Source organism: Pipistrellus hanaki, assembly GCF_964339955.1.
Source record: "Pipistrellus hanaki genome assembly, chromosome: 8".
Taxonomy (NCBI): domain Eukaryota; kingdom Metazoa; phylum Chordata; class Mammalia; order Chiroptera; family Vespertilionidae; genus Pipistrellus; species Pipistrellus hanaki.
The window spans coordinates 34,802,406-34,828,974 of NC_140510.1; the positions used below are offsets into that span (position 1 = coordinate 34,802,406).

The window sequence follows — 26,569 nt, forward strand, 5'->3', positions numbered from 1 at the left end:
TCTCTGGAAGATAGCCATAACCATGCTATATGCTTATTAATACTTAAAAACAAAACAAACAAAAACTTTGTTCAGGTGAGGAGATAATAAACCTGGTATTTTTTTAAGAGAGTAAGAGGAGGGGGGGAGAGAGAGAGAGAGAGATAGAGAGAGACAGAGATAGAGACAGAGACAGAGACAGAGACAGAGACAGAGAGAACGAACATCAAACCTCCTTTTGGTGCATGGGACAATGGTCCAACCAACTGAGACACACAGGCCAGGGCTAACTTCTGGTGTCTTTAGTTCTGACTTCCTATTTAAAATCTATTTTTAGCCTGGCCGGTGTGGTTCAGTGGTTGAGCATGAACCAAGAGGACCCTGGTCCAATTCCAAGTCAGGTTTTGGGCTTGATCTGCAACAGCAGGCTTGCAGAAGGTAGCCAATCGATATGTTTCTCTCTCATCAATGTTTCTATCTTTCTATCTTTCTCACTTTCTCTCTAAAAAATTAATAAAAACATATTTAAAATTTACTTTTAATTCCCAATTAATTCCACAAGAGCAGAGCAAGAATCAGAAGAGGAAGCAGCTTTGCATATTTGCATCATATTTGGGATGCTTTTTTCAAATAATTGACATTGCAGATGAGGTAAGAGAATGATTAGAAAATTAGCTAATTCTTTCAAAAAGAGCCAAGTGGGGGAATAAAACATAAGGTGGTTGCCAAATGTCTAATTAAATGGCTGACCAAACTGAATATGCTAGGAGCTTCGTGTGGTTCTTCATGTAACTGAAAAATGCTGAACAGTTATCTTTCCCCCAATCTAAAGACTGTATTTTTATTCAAAAACAGATTCCATCAAAAATGTCAACTCTGCTCAGAAAAAGAGTAATTATGGTTTTTATATACTCCACTTCGGGTATAACAGCAGAAGAAATTTGAATGTTTTTCTCAAAAAACCTTTGAGTTTGTTCAGTGTATGCTCTTCCCAACTTTACTTTGACATACTTATCATATGAAGCTATATTTGAATCTATATTGTCAATACAACAAAGGATTGTTTTCGTACATCACATATTTGCTCTTGGGTAGAATTTTAAAACCAGCATTTAGCATGTATTTTTTTTTTCAATTCCTCTAAGATACAAGTAACTGATCACTAGTAAGGAATCTTCTAGGCCTGACCCTGCCAATGCTAATTGTGAAATCTATTACCAACATTTTCTTAAGTGTTACCCTATAAATTGTGGTTTCAGAAGGCTGTCATAAAGGTAAAAGTGCTACCAGGTCTTCTGATACTTCTAATGAAAAACCCTTAGAAGGGACACAATAAGACCCTTATTAGCCCTAAATTTTCCTATAGGGGCTGTGTTATTGGGGATTTCACAGTTTTTCCTTGTTTGACTTGAGTTATTGCCCTTCTTAGAAAAATGTCTCTTACCTTAAACACAAGTGTAGCTTTTATAATATTTTGCAGGACTTATTTGGCCAAAAACTAGCTTACCAAACCATCTGAGTGCTTCTGAGCTTTTCAGTTTGCACAATTTCTTTTTCTATTTCAACAGCTACCCAAAGCTTCTACCCTACTCCCCCAAAGGATGGCACAGCTGTTGTTGGTACAATGATGTTTTATCACCAGCATCAAATTTCCTCAATTCTGCTTGCTGACATTCAATTAGCTGTCACTCACTGGGCCAAAACCCATCATGTATCATAATCACAATACATTATTGGCTTTTCCACGCTAATTTGGAAATATTCTCTTAGCTTTTAATACACCTTGTTTCTAGTATGCCCTTATGAATTGTAAAGGGGCAAAAATATAGTTAGTGTAGGAATTCCATTTTCCTGGGCTCATGAATAGCTTACAGTGATCTTAAGAAGGCTCTCATGGCAGATAATGGGGTTGAGATGCACCAGGGAGTACTATCTTTATTTGTTTTAACACATTTAATTTAACTTCCACATCCAAACACAGGAAATAAATTATGCTCAGATGAAGGCCTCAATACCTTGGATAAAAACAAGGAAATGACAAGGAGTAAATAGGAAAAAAATGGAAACAAATTATCTTTGACTACCTACTATGTGCCAGGCACAGCTCACTGTTATTCACAACTCAGAGAGGTAGGTCTCATTCTCCTTACTATGCTGCAACAGGATGGCTGAGAGGGATTGTCCAATGTCATTCCACTGTAAGAGGTAAAAACCCAATTTTTATTCTATGTGGCTCAAAGAAGAAGAAGAAGAAGAAGAAGAAGAAGAAGAAGAAGAAGAAGAAGAAGAAGAAGAAGAAGTCTCTTTCATTATGCCATGTTACTATGAATTTTCTTTCTTTTTTTTTAAAGGCAGTCAGCTCAGTGGAGCTCAGTTAAAATCCTTTGCTTGTGGAAACAAACCTCTTTATTATCATTTTTGGATGCTCTGTAGACAGGAAATAGAAGTTGCACCCCTTCTGTTAAAAAAAAACAAAACTGAAGTGTAGCTTAAGGATAGCCATCCAGATGCTTTGCTGTGGTCTATCTCCTTGACTTCGTGTTGGACACATTCTTTTCCATTTTCTGGAATAAATATGAGAGGGAGAAGTGGCTATAGAGAGATTGCTTCTCTTTGAATATTACCAATTCTTTCTTCCCCTAAGCATTAATCAAAGCTGACAGATTTGAACAAAGGTGGGAAGTGAAAAAATTGAGGAGTCCCTAACTGAGACTTGTAATTTTTACTTCTATGTAGTGCCACCATAGTGTTTTTGCAACAACTTTTGCATAGGTTATTCAACAATTCCTACAAGCCAAAATGTCTTGCAACAAGAAAAGGAACACTAACCGAAGCTAATGTAGAAAATATTTATTTTTGGCAAATAGCCATCTCATGGGCAGGTTTGAATAAACTATGTAATGTATTATACTGGTATACTCCTGATGAGGTTTATTGGATAGTATTTCAGGTGTTGGTGGTGCCTGTTTCTTAAAAAAAAAAAAATGGGGGGAAAAATACTACTACACTAAGCAGATTTACTGCCTCTGTTTTCAACCTAATGAATCAACTAATAGATACCACTCCAATTAGGGTCTCTTTGCAAGTGTAAGTGAATCTTTGTTTTGCAAAAACACACATAAAATTATCATTTTCCAGCAAATAGAGCAACTGCTAATATGCTGAGTCCCTAATAATGACAGTTGCCATCAAATAAGTAGCAAATAATTTCTTTAAAAATAGAAGCTTTCTATTTTGTCATTGATTGATAAATATTGGCCAGTTTTAGAATATTTGTCATAATATATATATAAAGCCTTAATATTAGATATTGAAATTAAAATTTTTGATAGCAGATCTTCACTTGACTATTGAAAAACATATTGATCCTTGTAAATATATGCACATGTTTGTATATATGAATATATACATATATATATATATATATATATATATATATATATATACAAATACACACATATTTTTATTTTTATGCATATATATGTATATATGAGTTTCTATATTTTATGCTTTAAATTTGGAGAGAGTAAGACCAGGAGTTTCTACTTAAAAATAAAGAAAATAAAAAATATGTTTTGATATTTTTAACTCTCTTTTTAAGTGCATAGCTCTGTCTGCATCTGGCTTTCTGGACAAAAGTGCAGGTGGATTTTCACTCCGGGTATTGTTTTCCATACTTAAAAGGAGTAACCAAACCCTAAATTTTCTAAATGTTTGTTATTCAGGTTAGGGTTATATACACACCTTAATCCCTCTTCTTCAAAACAACTGCTGAAGTGTTGCTGGTTTTATACACATTAGCTATAAGAGGTGGAGATAAAAATGAGAAGAGTCAAAGGTCAAATTAGTGAATTTTGTTTTTTATTATCCGAAAACATTTGTCAATGGGAAGAACTGGATTAAAACTAGAGTAGACAGGAATTTTGAGTTAATTTGAACATTTTTAAGTATCCAGTGTTTCTGCCTCTGACCAACTGAAGTTATTATAAAGAAGGAAGCAAACATATAATGTTTGATTTTGAAGTTTCTAAGTAAAAATCTAAATCACTTTCCAAATTCATTTTCAAAAATTTCCTTAGCTGGCAATTAATTAGTAGACATTATCATTTGATTACATAGTTTGCCATGTATCTGACTGATTCTTACTGCTGATTTCTACCCATGTCATTGTGTTTCTGTTGATTGTATGGTCTAGTTACCTCGTGTTGTTTACGAGCTATATACACATTTTGGAATTCATATGTATTATGTTTCTAGTGACCTGGTGCAACGATTTGTGTGTGTTTAAAGAAAATTAATTAGAAGGTGGCTGGTGGGGCTCGGCTGGGGGAGATGGGCCAGACATGCCCTGAGGCAACCTCCCACAGTTCCTCCTTGACATCTGCAGAGTGAGCGGGGTCCCCCTGCCAGGTGGGGTCCCTCAACCTGGCTTGCTGGGATTTGGCTGAACCAACTCTCTGACATCCCCCGAGAGGTCCCAGAGTGCAAGGGGGCACTCTGCAAAGTTGCTGTTGTGCAGGGTGTGGAAAGCAAGTGCAAGTGTGAATTAAACCAGATTCGGGTCCAACAACGCCCCAGCCATAACATAACCCATGGCGGAAGGTGGAATCGTGTGGTCCCATCAATCTCCCTCCTCTCTGATTTCAGGGTGCATCACCCAGAATCACTGCTGCTAAGTCACTGAAGCTTGGCATCCTGCATTGAGCATCTTCCCACTGGTGGTCAGTGCACAGCATAATAGCCTTTTATCTATCTAGATTGTCTGATATTGTAATGCTGGCAAATGTATGCTCTAACTTTTTACCTTACCTTTTATAGCCCTTTTTGTTTTTGTAGAACAATGAAAGTTCATCTTTAAAAAATGAAGTTGCCTTCCTCTTATGGTCAAACATATTTCTTCTTTATGATACTCAAGTGCTTCATCTTTTCCCATAACTCTCTATTATTAGTTATTTTAAATATTTTTCATATCACTTTGAAATACTTAAATATCCATTCACCATTTGTAAGTGTACAAAGAGTACTACCTCGTGTAAATATTCAGAAACAATTACTATAAAAGTGTTGGCATAGTTTACATATATTACCTTCATGACTACAAATATTTTTTTCAAGTTTTGAAGTTAAGATGCATCTAAAACAATAGCTCAGTTCCTATAAAAATAATAGAAATTTTCATGAGCATTACATAATAGCCATTAGAAATTTTTTCAATTTCATATATGATCATTTGAAGACCTATAGAAATAAACAATGCAAATGAATTGATTTCCGAAGCAACATTTATTGATCTTCTTAAAAGTTGCTGATATGCAAGGTTTCCTTCTCAATTTGAAAGGTCAGCTAAAGAAAATAAAATCTAGACACCAAAAACAAGGATCCAAATTTTTATTGAGAACAAGTCAGACACAAAAGTTCTTTAATTACTTTGTTACTGGATGGATAGACTGTGACATATTCTGTGTCTTCAAAATTAGCCTTATATTAAAGATACATTTTAAATTGACAGAGAAATAGAGCTGTTATTAATTCCTGTTTGTCCAGCTACTGAAGAAAATTAAAAGTCATGTAAGAAATATCAGCATTCTTACAATAAATCAACTCTCTCTACTCCCAAATAACAGAGTCCTTCTTCCAACCGGGAACCTTGAATCACAAAAGTGGTAAACTTTCCTATATAGTTACCAATTTGTATTCTAATATGATAATATCCCTCATGCAATCTGAACCAGACCCTTGTCTTTCTTAAGTTACAAAGAATGAAACAGCTACTCATCACTGTCATGTTATTTATGGCCACCTAACTCTAAAATGGCAGCAGCACAGGACAATGTAAAGAATGGTTTCAGCCCTGGCCAGGGTGATTCAGTTGGTCAAGCATCATCCCATGCACAAACAGGTTGCTGGTTTGATTCAAGACAGGGCACATGCCCAGGATGTGCTCTATCCCCAGTGGGGGATGTGCAGCAGGCAGCCAATAGATGTCATGCTCTCACATTGATGTTTTTCTCTCTCTCTTCCCCTCCCTCCCCCCGACCCCAAAACACATTTTAAAACAAGAATAGTTTCAGTGCTCTTTTGCAACTACATTGTCTCATCCATGAGCATTAAGTATATACTCATTAAATATGCCCTAACTGAGTCTGTTGACAAAATCTTTCATGCTTCATTAATTGTCTGGTAAAAGCAAAAAGCTAAAAAAGCCAGGGTCAGTGTGTGAGTGTGTGTGTGTGTGTGTGTGTGTGTGTGTGTGTTGAAGCTGCAAAAGAGCTAGTTGCTTTACCATATCATAAGACCATAGACCACATCATCATCTCTCTTGGAATAATTTAAAATATAACCTCTGTTCATGGAGGATTAACAATATGATCCTGATATATGATGGCTAATGCAACACTGAGCTTTGAAGTTAAGTAGAAAATTGTAGGGGTCATCAGTAATCCAGAAAAGAAAATAGGTTGTCCTATTTTCTTTGGACAGGTTTAGAGGACCTAAATAAACAAAAAATTGTTCTAGTGCATTCATTTTCCTAGCTTTATTCTGAAAATTTGCCCTGTCAAGAATGAGAACTACAGGTTCTACTGATGAAGGATGGAAAAACATTTATACATTCAGGATGCAAAGTATCTATTTGAAAGAATAATAGGAACACTGCAATCTTATTTCAAAATTGAGCCTTGTAAACACTAACTACAAGTACATGATACTTTAGAAATATATTACATGACCAGGAAGAATTAAAAAAAATTGCCATTAGAATGTGTGGGATTTGTTACACATAAATAAGCAATAATCTAAGAAGGGAGTAACCAGGGTTTTTTACAAAATGAAAAAGAAATAAACAAAGGGTTGAATAGTACAATGAAGACTGTATTACATTCAGACAATAAGGAATTGTCTTTTTATTTGCAGGGCCAAAAAGAATCTTTATGGTGACATAAAATACCAGATAATATATATGGAAGCATGAAATAAAAAATTATGAAACTCTCTAAGAAATCTATATAAATGTAGACTCTCCTTTTTCATAAATATTCAATACATTATTTGACACATTGGTTTAATGAAACTCCATTTAAGCATCTTGATTTGGGCTGAAGTCCAGCGAATCATATATTCCCAACAACTATAGAGCTTTCTCACTAAAAATGCACTCTACTTTGAGAATATTCTAAGATAATCATTTTCATTTTCATAGTAACTAGTACAGTTATGACTAGAGATGTCTCAGGTTTCTAAGGAAAGAAAATTATTCTGAGATATAATTAATAAGGAAAAGTGTGATAATAAGAGGGGGTATTTTCTTTAAGAAGTGCTAAGGCCCTCATTTTCATTTTTAATGACTTACACTTTGCTAGACAAGATTTTATTTTGTCAGAGAAGTAAAGCTAACCAATATAGTTCTTTAGTTTGTGGCCCACCATTTGTGTATCCCTTCCCTGTACCAACCTCACAATGGATTTACTTCATCTTGAGAGCATAAAGGCAACATTCAGTAAACAGAATTCTCTGGACTCACAATTGCGCAGCTCCTCTAGTGAGAAAATTCAGTGAATGGTTAACACTGAGGAAGAAGCCTGTACCAAATTTTCACTCTGCAGATGCCAAGAAAACCACTTAAAATCTCTTTGGAAGGTAATTAGAAAGGTGAAGTCTTTTGAAAAGTTTACTGGCCGAGTCTATAAAATAGTGCTTAAAAGTTAAGAAAGGGTTAACAACAGACTTTCTATCAGTCTCAAGGTACAGGAAGAAAGACCCCAAAAGAAATACAGGAATCATTTCAGATCGGTCTCTTCACTGAATGGCTGTATTTCCCAGCGCTGCTCCTTTTAAAGCCAAACCATGCCAGATTCCCCAGGGGTTCCAGCTGTTCTGGGCTTATCACATGTGCTATGTTAGTGAAGTTTTAAAAAGCAAATGTCCTTCAATAAACATAAAGGTTTTTGATATGAAGTTACTAGACTGAGTTGTGTCTAGGGTTATTTCCACATTATTCTACAGTGAAACAGAAAGGAAGCTTCCACATCTTTTAAAGAGGATAACTGACATAAGGCATGCGAAGATGCATCTCAGGAAAATAGAATTAGCTTTTGCTTTAGTTGGGTTGAGAACTTCTCAGATCCAGTTAGTTTATAAATTCATCATAGACTCAAATTCATCAATTCTTTGCTTGGTATTCCCCTTCCTGATCTTCCGGTAGGATATTGTGTTGTATCGTGAATAAGCATTTCTAGAAATGTCGCTCTTCTTCCCAAATGGTGGCTGCTCATCAGGGGTCACAGGCTGGGAGCTGGGGCTGCTCAGTGGGGAGTCCTCGCTTGGCTCACCTTCCTCTTTGAGGTGAGAACCCTCTATGTTTTTTTTCTTAAATTCTATCACTCGAACTTCATCTTCATCCTCATCTTCATTGTTAGTTTCTTCATCCCAAACCTCTTGCTCCTCGTCATGCAACACATCAACTTGGCCAGCCTTTCGAAATCCCAGCCATTCGATTTCAGTTGCCTGGTAAGCTTTGCTCTTCCTATCCCCAACTTCTCGTTCTTCTAGATGTTGTTCAGCAATTCTTTCCTTTTGTCTACTTATTTCCTGGTTACTGCTGCTCAGAGGAATCTTCTTCCACTGATGCCCTGTAGCAAAATCAATGGATAGCTGAGATGGGCAGAGTTTCCAAAAACTCAGATGTTATTCTCCAAATGTTTTTTTCCCCCTGGACAATCCTTTCCCCACATTTGTTTTATGCAATACTATTTTGTGGGTTAGTAATCTATTTTATACAATAAAATAGATTAGTCCATCAAATTCATTTGAAAAACATTGCAATAAACACTATTAAGAGAGCTTCCTCATAATTCATCCAAGCCGTTTAAATGCTAAAGAATACTGTAAATCTCCAAGAAAGTTAACAACTCAACCTCACTTGACTAGGGATTTGTTGTTGTGTGGGCTATTGTATTGAGTGAGACTGGTATTCCCTGAGACACACTTCTAAAAACATGTCATGATTGGATATGAATATGTAAAATAAATACTTGGACCTATATCTTACACACACACACACAACACACACACACACACACACCTCAAGGAAAATTAGGGGGGGGAAATATCTCACAGGGAAATGTAGATGGCTTTCTTCCAATAGTAAAAACAATGACGGCCCCTGTCTGTCATGCTCAGAGTAGCACATTCAGTATTTGCCACCACACTTCTCAGAGTTGTCCTAAGGTACCAGGTACAGAAGCAGGAGCAGAGGACCACAGATGGTCAGAAATCATGAACTGAGGTAAACCAAACCCACAAAGCACACACACTTTAGTCTGATACCTGCTGTGAATTTCCAAAGAGCCAAGATTTAAAAATAATGTTGAATCATATTTACATAATGCTAGATTAGCCTATTCCTTTAGAGATGTCCTTAGTGACAACTAATTAATTCAAGCTATTTACTACCCTGTCCTGATTTTTAAAAGGCTTAATTCATTGCAAACTTCACTTTACAAACGGATCGTATTAGGATATTCTCAACAATAAGTATTGAAAATGTAAAAAGAATTAATTTTAAGAGAGCAGAGGTAGCTCTGTGACCTTTCACCCCCGAGGACTTGTGTAGGAAGCATCTGTCTGAAGTGTGCATGATTCAGAAATATTCACTGTGCTGAGTCCTTGGCAGCCTGGGTTTGCTATTTCCTTTCAACACTTAAGAGGCTTGACCTAAAGTAAGAGACAAGGTTTCTCTTTGCCCTTCCCCACCACAATTTTCTATTTTCACTGAAAGAAATAAGTTCTCAAGTTCATTTCCATCAAATACTTTTCATTCTCTTTTTATTCTATTGTTTTCCCAACTATAGGAGTCAAATGGTAAACTTACAAAAAGAGATAGAATTGAAGATGGATTTGTCACTTCTACCTCATTGTGCACTAGTATCCAGCCCATGTTCTTTATAAATAAATGTGCATGAGAATGTTGAACTTTGTTTTGTTTTATTTTTTCCATAAGAACCAAATAAAATGATCTGTTTGCTCATATTCATGACTTGGGCATTGAGTTGTCATGCATGAAATTACTTCTTGAATTTGAATTATAGTTTTTCTTCAACATTTTTAGCATCTTTCTATTTTTTTTAACGCAGGAATATTCTCTTTGGAGACTTTATAGCTGCTTGTCATTGTGAACATAACAGGCAACAAAACAACAAAAAATATACCTCTAGCTTACAGGAAAAACACATGTTCCACCAAAAACAAAAGGATTCATTCAGTAAAAAAATTTACCCTTAGACTCACTACTCTGAAAATCCAGACTGCTTTTGTTCTCTATATGTTAAAAATGAAAAATCCTAGAAAACTGTTGTCCCCACTAGAATTTCTGATTAGAAATTTGAAAGGGGGTCTAGATGAAAATTAAGATCCCTGCCTTCAAAAGCTACATTGGAAGCACAAAGATCAGGACAAAGAGTTTTAGCTCATTTCACAGGGGCTGAAGTGACTAATTATCAGTGACAATGCCTGTTGTTGACTACATTCTGCCTGAAGAGTCTGCACAGTGGACCACTGCATGAGGTCAGTGGGCAGTCTGAGATGTGTCCAGGAGAAGTGGACAAACCTAGGAAACTGCTAATCACACCCATGTCTTCCCTGGCATCTATTATTTTATTAGTATATGATATTTAAATTCAGCCAATAATCTCAGAAATACTTTTCCTATTAAGGTCCTAACTAAATTGCTTATGTCTAGCAAGCTGAATTCAGTTTTGAGATAAGAGGCTTATGGCTGCAGAGAGGACACACATCATTCACTAATAGGTTTTTATCCTTCTCTGTATTTGGAAATTGCTTGAATATAGGTGTCTCCTTAGGAGAGAAGTCTAAAAGATTGTGTGTCTCTTAGTCTCTTGAGTTTATTTGAAATGTAATATAGTCACTTAAAAATCAATGTTTGTTTTTTATTTTCACAATGTTTTTATTCTGAAAAACACAATTAAAGTTACTACCTTGGAGATTTCCTTGACAAAAATTAGATAACCGTTTTGTGTTTACCTCAGAAACTTGAATTTTCCTTTATACCAAATAAATTTATAAAATTATTTTAAACTGTATGTCAATGGTACACTTTTAAGATAAACCCTTTTGAAAACATATATATTTTACAAGTTGACTCACACAGATTTTGAAATACTAAATAAAATTTTAAAAAACATTGATTTAGTGGACTAACTTATTAAGAGACAGACGTATTGTCAGGTCAAAATGTGCCAATCGGTTACACCAATCCATGTAGTCTGTCTTGAAGCTTCTAGAATACTTTCTAAGGTGGAACCCACAGATAACCAAGACTCTCTTATCTGCCTACAGCAGCTTTGAGCTTTGGAAGGCATTGCCTGGGTTGCTTTTTCAGCACCACACTCACTCAGCAACCCATGCCAAAACTGTCATCCACACCCAGTCAGACAAATTGTGTACAAAATGGAACAGTGCCTCTTACCTTCTCTGAATGCCATTTCATCAACACTGGTTTCTTGGAGAGAAAGATCTGTGATGGCCTTATGAACAATGAACAGATGCTCTTCTGGTTTTTCTGGGGGTGTGGAGGAGGAAGGCACACTAGATTAATATTTTAATGCTTAAGTAATTCAAGGTTAAATAACAATTGATTTTTTAATTGTGATCACTAAAAACAACTATTTCACTCTTCCTCCTCATTTCTTCATTGGTTCCTTTTATTTATAAACATAATGCTAATCTTCCTTTAATATCTAAGGTACAATATATAACCATGATTCAAACACTTTATGATGTATTTAGAAGAAAATCTGGAAATTCTGAATTCTTTTTGCTCAAATAATAATGGGACTGTCCATAAGAATAATAACAGTAGCTAACATTTAACCAAATAGTGAGTAATTCTCACAACAACCCAACAAATGTTGGCACCATTATTCTGTCTTCTAAATACTAAGTCTTCAGGAGACCAGGAAAGTTGTCCAGGATCATGGAGCTATCAACTAAATGAGCCTGGATTTGACCAGAGGCACAAGTTTAGTCCTAATACTATGCAGCCCCAGTAGCAAAAGGGGCCACATTTGGACAGGGACAGGGGTGTACATCTCATTCCTGTCATGACAATTTATCAAAACAATCCTGGATGAGTTTACAAATCAAATCAAGCAAATTGAAAGAGAAGGAAAATGTTTTACCTTTCAGAGTCTTCTCATCTTTGGGCCAATGGAGCAGCATCTTCCCTTGCAATTTTTCACTTTTCTCCTGATTCTCTTCTGTGGGCAAATCTTCAAGACTTGGTTCCACCCTGTAGTAAGGTGGGGTGCCATCCACATCACTGACTTTGTCATTGGTTTTAGGGATCGGTGGGTTACCGTTTTCAGGTGGTGTATCCCCATTACACTCAACCTGGCTAAATGTCACTGGAGCATCTGTCATGATGTACAGTTGAGTCTGATTTAGAGAGAGCTCTGGGAAACTGAGTAAATGGATTCTCGATAAGTCTTCTTGCCTTCAAGTCCTATAGTTCCAACTCTGACTTTATTAAAAATAAAACATAACAACAAGCTTCTTTTTCTAAAGGTGCCCAGAGAGCACTTAGAATAAAAGCAATAGGATTTGTCCGATTTGCCACCAGCCCATGAGCAAGATTTGGGCCAATCGCCACTTTCTTTGCTGCTTACCAGTCCCACTAGCAAAATTAATGGTTGCTTTTGATTTACATAAACAAACAATTGGAGGCAATCAGGCTTTTGTGTTGGCTTGCAGAGGGGGACTTTCAGCTTGTCAGCCCCCCTCTGGGAACAGAGATTGTTGTCCCTTTTCATAATGGCCTTTTGTTATTTTCCTTGTAACAGGAGCCACAATTGTCCCACAGCTTTAATCCAGAGAGAATGACCACCTTGAGGCAAATTAGTTCTGTGAAACCAGCTTAACATTTCCAAGCAGATTTTGTTCGAGTAAAGCCTGAGCTATTTTGTAGGGGACAATGGCATCGCTTCTTATTTATTTAAGAATAAAAACAGCTTATAAAAAACCTGTAAACAGGACAACTTTATTAGAAGCAGCTCTGGCAGCAGATTCCATGCTTTGCTTTCAGGAGCCCAGAGAAGGGACCTAAAGAAAAACACAAGCAAAAAAATTCTGCCATCTTGCTAATAGCAAAAATGTTACAATTTTAGAGTAATGCATTTGGTCTATAGCTTCTTATTCTCTAGTTTATTTACATCTATTGAAGCCCAACCCACCCTTTAAACCCTTCAGATAACTTCCTCCATGAAGTTTTGTCTCCTCCAATCAGAAATTGTCTCTATATTTCCTACTGATACAGCCTGATGCCGGTGTTGACATAAAAACATTCAAACCAGCAAAGAATTTTTGTGAATTTATTTGAACCAAACTCTTGACAATTACCGGGAAGCAGAATCTCAACGGATAGGGATAATGCTCCAGAGAATGACAGTTTTACATCTATTTTTATATCTTACAATCAAAAGAGAAGACTTAAGTGGGTTACGTAAAATTCATTGGTGATAGATTAGGGAGGCAGGAGAAAGCAAAGGGGAGGGGAACTCTGGGATTGGATAAAAATCCTTATTTTACATAGGTGGGTGCTGGATAGTAACAGGCAACAATTAACATGATAACAATAACAATGAAGGGATTTGTGGTCATATGGCCTGCCACCCAGGGCATTAGGTTGTTCCATGCGCAGTCCTGAAAAAAAGGGAAGTTACAAGTTACCCTGACATTGCAAGGATATGTCATCATAGATGCAAAAAGACAATAAACTCAGTCAAGGTAAAGATTGACCTTGTCAGGGAAGATGCCAGCCTAAAAAAGAGAGAAGAGAGGTTGAATAGTAATTATAAGTATACCACCTTTAAAATTGTATCTGAGGCTAGGTCCACTAAAATCTATGTCAGGAATGACAAGTAACATGGCACTGGGCTCATCCTCTCCCAATGAAAGGAATTTTTAGGGGTGAAATAGGCAGGTTTAGGAAAGGTTAGGAATTAAGAGGTTTATGGAAAAAGAAGAGGGCTACAGAGCTGCAAAGGGTACATTTTCATAAGATAAGGGAGCTGGGAGTAGCAAAAGGAACACATTTACAGAATAAAGGGAAGGAAGCCCCTCATTCAAAGAGGGGGGGTAGAAAAGCCAGGAGAGTATAGGAGAACAGTAAGGGAGAAGAAGGAGAGAACCTCACTTACCTGAAGCTTGAGGTCAGGAGCTGCTATAGTGACCGAATCAAAGGGGAATAGTGACCAACCAGAGGGGAAACTGCAGCCTTTATAAATCATGGGAAGGGGGACTCGGTGGGACTTTTTCCCCCTCCCCACATGAGAGTCTGTGTTTGTTTCTCAATAATTTCCGTCTTTTGCTATACTGTCTTTCATATGTGGTTTCATTCTTCGACTCCACCGGACAAAGAACCTAGGAACCAGCCTGCTCAAGGGAATACTGTGTTCCAGTCCCATTTTCCCGTATCACCAAGTACATGGAAGACATCTCTACAGATCCCGGAATTCTCTCCCTGTCTTCACTCGCTCTTCTCTACCCAATACGCTAATTAATTGTTTGTGTAGGAGTGGAAAATACTTTTCACTCTTCTGAGTTATTGGCTGAAGCCTTGCAGTAAAAACAGATCAGAGTAAAGGGAACAGATGTTTATTAACAAGTGTATCTCAGGTATACGTAGGGGATACCCAGGGAAACTGAGTAATTCCCTGAGATGGCCCAAGTTACTTAAATATAACTTTAAATTAAAGGCAAAGGAAAGACAGGGGGTGGGGATGGGGGCCTTATGAGGGATTACCAGTAAATGAGGGCAAGGTTTGTCCTGCAATAGTTATGCCTTCTCCATTGATGAGATTCCCTTCTGGTTTCGTGTCATTCTTCTTTCTCTAGTACAAAGGGGGAGACACACAAAGATTTTCTTTATGAATGTCCACCCCCCACCCAAAAAAGGGGGGGAATGTTCCTATATCCTCTGCTTTATTTTCAGAGATCCTCCAATGCCTGCTGTTTCTGAAAATAATTGGCTCACAGTAATTCTTAGGCCAAAAAGACATATTTTGGGGTGGCATAGTTGGTTATCCTTCATTTGTTTGATCTTATTTTGTTTGACTAACACTTATATAGCACTTACTATATGCCAGGCACTATTCAAATTGCTTCACAAATAGTACACAGTTGATCTGCATAAAAGCCCTTATAGTTGATACTGTTATTATCCCCTTTCAACAGACTAGAAAAGGGAAGCCCAGAGAGACTGAGGAACTTGTTCAAGGTCACACAGCCAGCAAGCCTACCAATAAGAGTTTGCAGCATAGATCAAGCCGATTGCCATCTCTGGCCTGGGTACTACTATCACCTTCAGCCCTAAGTTCCACTGGGCTCCCGCTTGATGAATGAACAACTTTGCAGCAAGATGTACAAAAAGTAGTTGTAGTAGTTGTAGCCAGGAAAGGGCAGCAGAGTGCCTGAGGTGGACTAGCCCTCCCTAAGGTGGACACCCCAACTGCTGAGGACAGTGTTGGCAGGCCAGGGTGTTTCTGTCACCAGGAATAGCAGGGTTAATCACTTGATTCAAAGATCAAAATCTAGAGTTTGAGGGCTAGGTCAGTACACCCCACTAACTTGGAGTGAAAGCAGCCCAGGATCTAAGGCAAAAAAGAAACATTGCATGAAATTTGATGGAAAAAGACAAAAACCAACACCAAGCTAGGAACACATGGGGACATACTAGATTGTGAGAGCCTTAAGAGCAGGAAGTGACACTATTCTATGGAATGCCTTCAATAAACATACAAACACAGAAATGCTCACATGATCCTTGAAAACCTAGTATCTTCAATCACTCTCCATTCCCTTGAGACTGCCAAGCTCCTTAATCCAGGGACGCAGCAGAGAGCAGAAAGCTGAGTTTATCTTTTCTACTCCTAGATTTCTATGACCTTATAGCAACCTGCAATTCATACCCTTGGCTTAGTTTTTATGGAAGTTTAATTTTTTTTAAATATTTTCTTTTTCATGCCATGCTTTGACATTTTTTTTCTGGCATTAGATTTCAGATTTTAAAAGATAAAGATAAATGATCCAGAATTCCATCCGTATCAGCCAACCAGTGCATCACCTCTAGAAAGAACAGTGTTCGTATGCTGTGCTACAGAATAATGGACATCAGGTCACTAGTTTGCAGCATGTATTATGTTCCTACAAGTAGTTGGCAACATGAGATACATTTATGCCAGGATGAGTCTACCCAACAAAAAAATAAAACAGAAGGTTTTATCCTTAACAAGGTAAGTTGCCACCCATTGTATGTAACAAACTATTACTTGTAAAGTATATTTGAATTTGCACTGATGATCCTTAATTTAAATACTATTGCATAATCTCCACAGCATGAAACATGATTTTTTTTAAGATGATTTACTGAATTAGTTGTTGTTTCCCCTAGTTATTATACTTTCTAGAAAAGGATATTTTATAAATTCATATAAATGTATCAACTACTAAATCTGTAACAAAATATGATAAGAGTTTCTTCACCTGGGTTTATAAAGTATTGAAATAAAATTATGTAAATATTCACATTCCATTTGTCAAATGCGAAATGATTAACATTAAGGCTATATTAGTTCCAGAAAAAAGATTTAAGGAAAAGTCATAGTTCCTGACCTTTAATAACATGTGAAAAGCCAAGCCACAAGTTCATGTTATAGCTCTAACAGCCAAAGAGCACTGAATAAAAACAAGAAGTAAATTTAAAAGAGCAGTGTTTTATACTGGTAGGTTGGAGGCAATATTTATGCAAATCTCAGGTTGACATAACATCACTACTTTGGACTTTAAGCACCTTTCAAAGCCAGAGTGGTACCATGTGCAAACTTTCAGCTCAAAATCACACTAATAACGCACAGAATCTTCTGTAGAGAATAAAGTAATACCTCATGAAGTGTGCAACCCTGAAGGTCCCTGAGGAGATAGGATAATCTTACATGGTTCACTTGAGGAATTAACATTCCAAATTTATAAGACAGAAATATAAAATATCATCATAATACAATAAAATCAATCAGTTTCCAAATATTTTAGTTTAATAAACAATAACTGCCTTCCACTGGGTATAAATTAAGTTGGTACCTTGTGTTTGTATTTATGCCTTGTGTGAAGCAACAGCTATCATTTTGGCAATACCAGATCTCAAGTAAAGGGTGGCTTCACCCAGGAAGCCAGTGATGAAGTCTATGGATAGCACTTAAGTTTTAGGGATTTAATGTAACAGAATTGGAAAATTCAGTTGCATCTTATAAGAAGCATGCTTTCCAAACTTAGAGGTGAGTCGCTGTGTGTGTGTGTGTGTGTATTGGGGGGAGGGTGTCCATCATTTCTCTAAAAACAAAGCCTTTCTTATATTTCAGGAAAGGTATACCTGTTTGTGTCCTAGAATCTGGGGCCTTGGAGAGTATAGCTCAGAAAGGAGACACAATGTAAGTCCCTGTGACCCTGACAGGGGTTCAAGATGGGGAAGGATAGCACTAGACAAGAATTAAGAGGCCCCCTCAAATAGAGGACAAATGTGCATTATGATCAGTGAGCCCTATAGTGGTGAAGAGGATGGACTCGTGTATCAGATGACCTGGAATGAAATCATGGCTCTGCAGTTTTGTGACCCTAGGCAAGGCCTGTTTGCATTGCAGAAAGTCCAGAGTTGGCTTCATATTTACTTGGATCCAAGGATTTCAACAATGTCACATAACCTTTCCCAATTACAAGGAAGGTAGATAATAGTAGGCACTTGGGTGGACCTGAGGGTTCAGTCTTCTTTGGAGTTCTCTAATATCTCCAGCTGAGTGTGTTCATCTGAATTATGACCAGCCCAAGGGTGGCCGTAGCCTGTGAAAATCCCTTTCACTACCTTACATGGTGAAAGGGATTTTGCAGACATGATTAAAGTAAGAATGTTAAGTGAGGAAATTATCTTAGATTATTAGATGGAATCTAATGTATTACTTTCACATGAGGCAAAGTTAAAGAGAGAGGTATGGATTGTAACACCACAGCAAGAGGTTGGAGTGACTCGAGGAAGGGATAAGGGGCTAAGAAACATGGGCAGCCTATAAGATCTGAAAAATGCAAGAAAACAGATTCTCCTCTGAGCCTCTTAATGGAATACAGTCCTGTCAACACCTTGATTTTAGACTTCAAACCTCTAGAGCCAAAATATTAATTTGTACTGTTCAAGTCATTAAATATGTGGTAAGTTGTTGGCACAGTAAATGGAGACTAATACACTAATTATCCTGTCTCTGGCTTCATTTTCATTGACTGGCTAGGAGCAGAAAATTCAGCTCTTTCAGCCATTGTGGGGCATATAATTTTGATAGTCATATTCAACTATCTTGAACTGCTTCTTACTGGCCAAAAATACTTCTCACAATCAGATTGTATTAGCTTCTCTCTCATCTTTCTGATACTACAAATTTGACTGAAGCTTGTAGTAGTTTACAAAAAACTATAAGAAAATTACAAACATTACAGCAACATGATAGTTTTCTACCAAATCTCCTAAAATTCAGTCTTAAGTAAGAAATGGTCTAAATCAAGATTTAAGGGGACTGTTTAGAGCAATGGTGGTCAGTTTCACAATTGGACATGAACGAATTCTTGCCACTTCTCATTGCTTCTCCATGAAGAGTATATATTATTTTTATTATTATTTAAGAATGAAAGTCTCCTGAAAGAACATGGTATGTCTCATCTACATATGAATAATTTTTTTTAACAAGCCAAACTCTGAAATTTGATTTCTGAGGCCAGACTGGTGGAGTTTGGTAACTGAAAGGTTCTATTTACTCAGTAGAAGGCAATGTGGAGGCTGTGACATGCCTACTCTTGAGATTGGTGCACATACATGAAGTTTAGATCTAATGTGGCCTCAGTCCTATCCTTCCTGCAGTCTCCAGGAAACCTTCAGTCATTGATTTGCATCCTTTAGAATGGCTGGTGGTAGGATGTCACTGAAAACAATGGTGACATCTGCTCTATCTTATAATACACACTTTGGGTACCATGGTTTCATCTTCCTTACCTTGGATAGGAATTAGCCTATGGCCACTACAAACACCCCAGTGCATTGAGTTGGTGGCAACTGATCCTAAAAGAGTGTGAAATAACAGGGTGACTGTAGACCTTGACCCATAGATTCCTCTTCACATGAATCCATGCAGTTGAGAATGAATCATGTATGAGACCATCGCAGAGCAATCACACAGGTAAGGAAGGGGGAATCCCCACAAAAGAAAATCATTTCCCTCTCTTGGTCATATGTTAGAGATATGCTTTCCCAAATGCACAAGGGAACACCCCCAATGAGCTGGGCTCTGTAGAGCATTAAGCTAAGCAATTATAATTCTGTCTACTTACAGTGGGATTTTACTTAGTACATTTTAATGGAAAGAGTGCTTTCTCTGTTCACAGAGACTATCAGCTATGTAGAAATAGAATTTGTGCAGGTGTTTATAAAACCACAGGGAGAGAATTTTGAATCATATATGCATACATACTCTTTGGTAGTTTGAAAATATTTTATGATCCTACTGGGGAAGCAGAACTGTGTGAAAGTAATGTCACTGTCAGCAGCCTCTCATTTTGTATGTCACCAGGAATTTAAGGCAACATGTTGTTTTTCAATGGAGAAATGCAAAAAAAAATAATTAAACACATTTTTTCCTTAAGGAACAAAGAAAAAAAAACAAAACAAGTTGTCTCTGATTTTGCAAGAAGGTGAGAGTGACATGACCATGGAAAAATACAGTTCCTCCTAGGATGCCTCTGATAACTTAGCTCAGTGCACTGTCTGAAGGAAAGCAGGAGAGTCCACAGGCTCTCAGGGAGTGAGATAAATCCACAGATATATTAGAAGCTCTTGTAAAGCCTTTGTGTTGAATCGAAGAAAGGAATATTGGCCAGCTGTACTACTGACCTTTAGATGAGGAGAGCTATGACTTTAAAGCTCTATTTATTGATTAGCTTACCCGTCTCCAAGAACTTGAAGCCAGACAGGAAATGTACTTCAGGAGCTGTGCAACTCAGAGGCATGTGGGCACAGAGCAGCACAGGGACGCAATGGAGTCCCCACACTAAAGTGAATTTAGCCTCTGAGAACTGCTCATGTGGCTATTGTAATATTTCACTTCAACCCAATCTCCTACCTCATCTCCAATCCTCTCGTCACCCACCTCCAAATTGGGATAATAATAGTAAATCGCATAGTACATTATCTAATCATAGTAAACATTCAATAAAAATTAATTTTAAAACATTCTATATCTGCCATAATCTCCTACACACACACACACACACACACACACACACACACACACTACAAACAAACAAACAAAAAAAACCTCTGCTTTTTCCCATTGTTATCATATTAAGTACAAACTCCTTATAACATGATCCAGCTACTTTACAGGTTTATCAGCCCACAGCGCCCAGTTCTTTTTTCACCCTTCCATAGACAACTATTCCATATCACCAAATATAATTTTCTATGTTCATTTCTTGGCTTATTCTTTCCCTCATATCTGGAACACCTGCCTTCTCATAGTATCTAAAGGTAACATCGTCCTCACTCTCTCTAACAAAGCCAGAGACCAATGTCAAGCCCTAACTCAAGTATTACATTCACTACGAAGTATTTTATGACACTTTTACTTGTACTTTTCTTTGAGCCTCTTAGCAATTTATGTTGTTTCAGGTTGCCTTGCATATTTAGACAATTGTCTTATCTCACTATCAGAAACGCTTATGCTGTAACGAAAAGACCCTGATTTAAACCTCTGTCCTGCCACTGAAAAGCTGTATGAACTTGGGCAAATTATTTATTTGGGAGAATGAATGTCTCATGGAGGTTTTTATTAAATTGCATGACAATACACATGTGAATCAACCACTACAGTGTCTGACACATCATGAGATCTGAGCAATAGCAATAATGCTATTAATATATTTTCAGGTCCTTATAAACTTTGTGTGGTTCATTTTTTACTTCTGTAGAGACAAGCATACCTCATCCAAAGTTTATGTTGTATAAATATGATTTGAGTTGGCAACGGAGGTTTCTGGCATTATAATGTGATAGGCAAGTTCATTTGAACACATCTCTAACCCAATTTTTCATCCTTTTTTTAATAAATCCATTTCTATCTATTTAAATTAAAAATTAGGGATTCGGGATCCAAGTGTTGCTTTTTTTTAGTGTAGGATTGTGGTATGATTGAGAAGACACCACCTACTGGCAGACAGGCAGCGCTTAAGTTAGGAAATAAATGAACACAACTCTATGGCCCACAGATGTTTATTCTGTGTTCTGTTTTTCACCATCCTTCATGCTGCAGAAAGTACTCTCACTAATATACTCCTTATAAGGAGGGGTGGCTACATCAGCCCTGACTAATCTGGAGGTGAATATTCTGGGTCTGATTTGCCAGAACTGAAAGCCTCAGCAGAGAATTATGTGCTCCGACAGAATGTGACTTGTTCGACCGGTTTAGGAACACCTAAACAGTTAGACCTCACCCAATCCATCCAATCCTTTTGTGTGCCCCTCATCACCAGATTTTTGGCAAATAATTGACCCAATGAAAGCCATAATTCCTGACCTGAAAATCATAATAGAACCTGCCCTCCAAGGACCCTTGTGAGGGTTAAATAAGATCCAATTTAGAGAGCTTAGTGGCTGATGTCTAATATATGCTCCAGAAATGAACCTATTGTTGTGATAAGCAAAAGTAGGGTTTTGCTTGTTTTACCCAGCTGTATTCAAACTTCAATTGGCCTCGAATCTTCTCGATACCCATTTAGAGCAAACTGGTTTCTAGACCACACTTCCAGTTAGTCCGTTTTTGGTCAAGACACAGAGAAGGCACTATCAATAAGAACCTGCGTGAGTCTGGTACACTGTCTCATAAGCAATACCATGCTTCCTAACTTCCAGCTCATGTGTACACAAGGGGAAGGAAAGGGTAGCAGCTCTTTTGGAGGACAACACTTTTTTAAAAAATTATTATTCATATTATTTAAGAACTTAAATCCTTGGGGCAAATAAACTTCTGGTAGTAACAGGAATAATAATAATAACCAACACACACTAACACTTATTGCACCAAGATTGGTCAGAGTATTTAATACACTCTCCCTTCAATCTTCCCAACAGCCCTTTGAGATAGGTAACTCCTGTTGCCATCATTTTGCAGGTAAGAAAAGTGAGGAACAGAAAAAGTTTATGTAACTTGCCAGTCACCTATCTAGGAAGGGAAAGAGCCAGGAGCCACAATCTGAACCAGGAAAGACTGGCTCAGAGCCTCTGCTCTTAAACACAAACCCACCCTTTATTAAAAGCATAGTAATATTCCCTACCAAATCAGTCATGTGGACTAAACAGTTGTTCTTCAAAATAAGGGCCAAGTTTCCTGTATGGCATTTCCATTTAATGGAGCCTCGGGGGATTAGGTAACTAATATATCAGATACATGACACCTTTTAATGCTTTTAATCTTTTTTTTTCTTTATCCTAAATAGGATGAACTCAACTTCTTTTACTTTTCAGAACCCAGTGTTCAATTTCACACACTGTTAACATTCTTTAGTCTGGTGTTCATGGATAGACTTGCAACGATCTTTACACTTATCTGCATTTCTAATTTAGGATTCGAACCCTTCCTTACTAAAAGTCAAGGTTCACAGAGACTGAAGGGATGGAGAGGTCCTAGTAACCTCAAAGGCTTAGCATATTCTCTTTCTCTGCTCTTTTGCATCCCTTTTATAAGGATCTCTGTGATTATAGCAGGTATACAAGGATAATTCAGATAATCCACCTCAGCATTCTTACTTTAATCACTTCTGCAAAGTCCCTTTTGCCTTATAAGGTAATACATTCACAGGTTTGAAAGATGTGAACACTGACATTTTTGGGAGCTATTATTCAGCCCATCACAAGTAGAAAGTAGGGAGGAGTTTCTCAATGATACAATCTTTTTTCTAGTTTTATTGAGAAATAATTGACATACATCACTGTATAAATTTAAAGTGGACAGCATGGTAGTTTGATTTATAGATATTGTGAAATTATGACAACAATGGGTTCAACTAAACCCTAGGCAGCTGGGCAGCCACCACCCAAGCTTGCCTATGCCTATATATATTTAATAATAAAGGAGCTTAAAAAAAGTCAAACAGAAAGAAATACTAAATGATATCACTTACATGTGAAATCTTAAAAAGCTAAACTCATAGAAACAGAGAGTAAAATGGTAGGTGTCAAGATCTAGGGAACTGGGGGTTATGGGTAGATGTTGGGTAAAAAGGTCAAATTCCCAGTTGTAAGATGAATAAGTTCTGTAGGGGATCTAATGTACAGCATGGTAATTATAGTTAATAATACTTTGTTATATACTTGAAAGTTGATAAGAGAGTGAATCTTAAATGTCCTTATCACAAAAAAGAAATGGTAATTATGTGATATGATGTAGGTGTTAGCTAACCCTATGGTTGTAATCATTTTGCAATGTATAAGTGTATCAAATCAACGTGATGTGCACCTTAAACCTTGCACAATGCTATAGTCAATTATATCTAAACTAGAGGTGCGGTGCATGAAAATTCATGCACTGGAGGGGGCGTCCCTCAGCCAAGCTTGCTCCCTCTCACAGTCTGGGAGCCCTCAGGGGAAGGAGGAAAACCAGCAATCAGGGGAAGGTGATGCCCCCATCACACCTCTGATGCTGCCACTGCTGGCAGCACAAGCCTTAGCCAGCCATGGTTACCTGAGCTTAGGGTGACCCTGGGCAGCTGGGCAGCCACCATCCAAGCTCGCCTATGCCTCGAGAGGGCCTGCCAGGCAGCTACCATCCAAGGCTTACCTGCTCCTTGCCAGGGCCGACTTGGGGACTGAAGGGACTGGGAGACTCCAGAGGCAGGTGCACTGAGTGGCCAGACTTGCCTAGGGGACTGCCTGGCCATGCTGCATGCCTGCTGCCCTGGAAGGGCTGAGGGGACTGGGTGCTGCCATCTTGTGGCTGTGTCAGTCAATTAGCATATTATCTTCTTATTGGCTGTGGGCACCACCATCTTTGTGAGGGCATGACCGTCAGTCAGCATATTCCCTCTTTGTTAGATAAGATGAAGCTGAGGGAGGAGGAAAAAGTTTGAGATGATAGTTGGGTAATGTATAATATAACAATAGTGTATAATATTATATGTTGATTGTATAATGGAAAAGGGGATTGGTTTTCAAAAATCTGGGTTTGTGTCTGTAGCTAACACTGACTAAACAGAAGGTGGGACAGGAGTTGTGTGTCTTTTAATCAGTGCCTTTGCTTCCACATCTGTAAAATTGCATAAATAATTGAATATGCTGTAAACAACAACTGCATAAGGTTCTTGTAAGGGCACATGAAATACAATCCATCAACTTGATCTTGGACCTAAGAACAGTGAATTCCAAAGTATGAAACATGATTATTTTAGATGGCTATTGTACATGTATTAAATAACACTAAATCACATAGTAAAAATATTGCAGTTCTCTTTTAATACTCCTAATTACATAAAGAAGAAAATGTTTGGTGCTAGTATGGTTCCCCACCTTTCTAGAACTTGTTAATCTCCCTTTGAAACAAAGGGACAATAGGTCTCAGGCCTCCTATTAGGAGGTAACAGCATTTATCTAGAATTTTATTACATTATTTTGTTTTAACTGTACATATTTTTTCTTACCTTCTTTTTATAACAAGCAATACTTTATCAATGCCTCATCCTTTTTCAAATAATTTAAACAAAAAGAAAATGGGTTTATATTAAATAAGCAAAAACTAGTACAGCTTTGGCCAGGTTATAGTGTTGTCCCAATATGCCAAGGTTGTGGGTTCATTCCACCCTCAGTCAGGGCATATACAAGAATCAACTAATGAATTCATAAATAAGTGTAATAAGAAATTAATCTCTCACACTTTCTCTCTCTCTCTCTCTCTCTCTCCTCTCTCTCTCTCTCTCCCTCCCTTTTTCTCTCTTCCTTTCTCTCTAAAACCAATAAATAAAATTAAGAAAAAAAAACTAGTATAGGTGAGTTAAAGTTTGGCAAAAATCATGAATTTAGTATATAAAAGCCTGATAAAAATATTCTGTAAACATTTTTTTATGTATTTTACTGGTATTATCAATGAAGTTTTATTTGTAGTAATTATTACTATAAAAATAATCCTTGGAAAAATTGGTGCAAGATACAAATTTCTAAGTCTGCTTCCCAAAGCTTATTATATAGAATTTTAAAAAGATTCATACATAAATAATAAAGATGCAACTGGCTTTTGATATCTGATTTTATCTCCTTAAGTTAGGATCATACCCTACCTCCTTTGCTTGTCCTAAGTAACAATCAGAGTACTGAGTGCACAATTGTTGCTAACTAAATATTCAGATGTGTTAAATTGACATTTAGGTGTATCAGGAAGTTTGTGTTTAAGATATTAGAGCACCCCCAACTCTTCTCAAAGTACCTCCAGATATTAACTACCAACACAATTTTTATACCTAACTCCCACTCTCTAAGTCCTAGGGAGCACTATATTCCCCACAGTGGTTTCTATTTTCCTGGCTGAGCCTTGACAAATATAATAACATCATTTTATAATGAGGTTGAGAACGTAGGCTACCTGGCTTTGAGCCCCATGCTCAAAGAATAAAAGGCACACTTGTGAAGGTAAGGAAATGTCTTACCTTAGATACATATACCCCTTAGATACATATACTACCTAGCCTACCTAAAGTTTAGCTGAGCATTGTGTGGCACCTTTGAAGTCATTCTAGTGTAATGCCTTCATTTCACAGATGAGAAAACTGAGACCTAGAATTACTAAGAGACTTATCAGAATCACCCCGACAAAAAGTAGTGCAGTGATAATATGAGTGCAAATATTCTGGGTCACAGGGAGGAATTTATTTGATTAACCCATTAATTTCTATGTCACCACACAGGGAAAGAGTCCTGTGACTAAAGGTGAGAGGGGAGCAGGTTGGGATCTTGTTAAGGAAGGGAGGACAAATCTGGATGAGCCTGCACTTTATGGAGAAAATTAGGAGTAGAAGAGGATGCTAAAGATTAATTCTGTCTCCTCAAAATTTGACCAACAGAATTCACACACACACCCACACACACACACACACACACACACACACACATCAGTTATTTCTCAAAACCATGTCTGTTCATGGGTATAAAATTATGAGTCTAACACAGCTTCTTTCTTTAGAATTGAGGAAAAAAGTCTGCATTAAAGTGGTAAAGGAAACTGTGAGGCATGAAAAGGTGGGGATACTAATTGCCAGCCTATGCTGAAGGAAAACCTGGCTAACCTGTACCCAGCACCTGGCAGGTGAAGGGCTGACGGGGGTTGTGCATATAAAATTCTCCAGAGCAGTGACTCCCAGGCCGGGGACTACAGATTCCCAAAGGAGAGGGAAGGGTGGGCTCAGAGAAATTTCAGGAATTTTGCCCATACATACAAGTTTCTAACACAGCACT

The 26,569-nt window shown here is 37.5% G+C and overlaps 1 protein-coding gene across 1 annotated transcript; it reads right to left on the minus strand.

Annotated features, from left to right (window-relative positions):
- Positions 1-5,352: 5,352 nt before the first annotated feature.
- On the minus strand, positions 5,353-12,577 carry ERMN (ermin). The gene is made up of 3 exons (XM_084891474.1): positions 12,174-12,577; positions 11,462-11,554; positions 5,353-8,606 (listed from the first exon to the last, which is right to left on the minus strand). Exons 1-3 carry the CDS (start codon positions 12,412-12,414, stop codon positions 8,110-8,112), a joined length of 831 nt encoding a protein of 276 aa, XP_084747600.1. The 5' UTR covers positions 12,415-12,577; the 3' UTR covers positions 5,353-8,109.
- Between the last annotated feature and the right edge of the window lie 13,992 nt (positions 12,578-26,569).

Bases quoted from the DNA above. Each gene is read 5' to 3' on its own strand.
- ERMN (XM_084891474.1), bottom strand. From the start codon at position 12,414: ATGACAGATGCTCCAGTGACATTTAGCCAGGTTGAGTGTAATGGGGAT. The intron at 11,555-12,173 runs GTAAAACATTTT...CCACACCCCCAG, and splicing joins AGATGAGAAGACTCTGAAAG to AAAAACCAGAAGAGCATCTG. The intron at 8,607-11,461 runs GTAAGAGGCACT...ATTTTGCTACAG, and splicing joins TGAAATGGCATTCAGAGAAG to GGCATCAGTGGAAGAAGATT.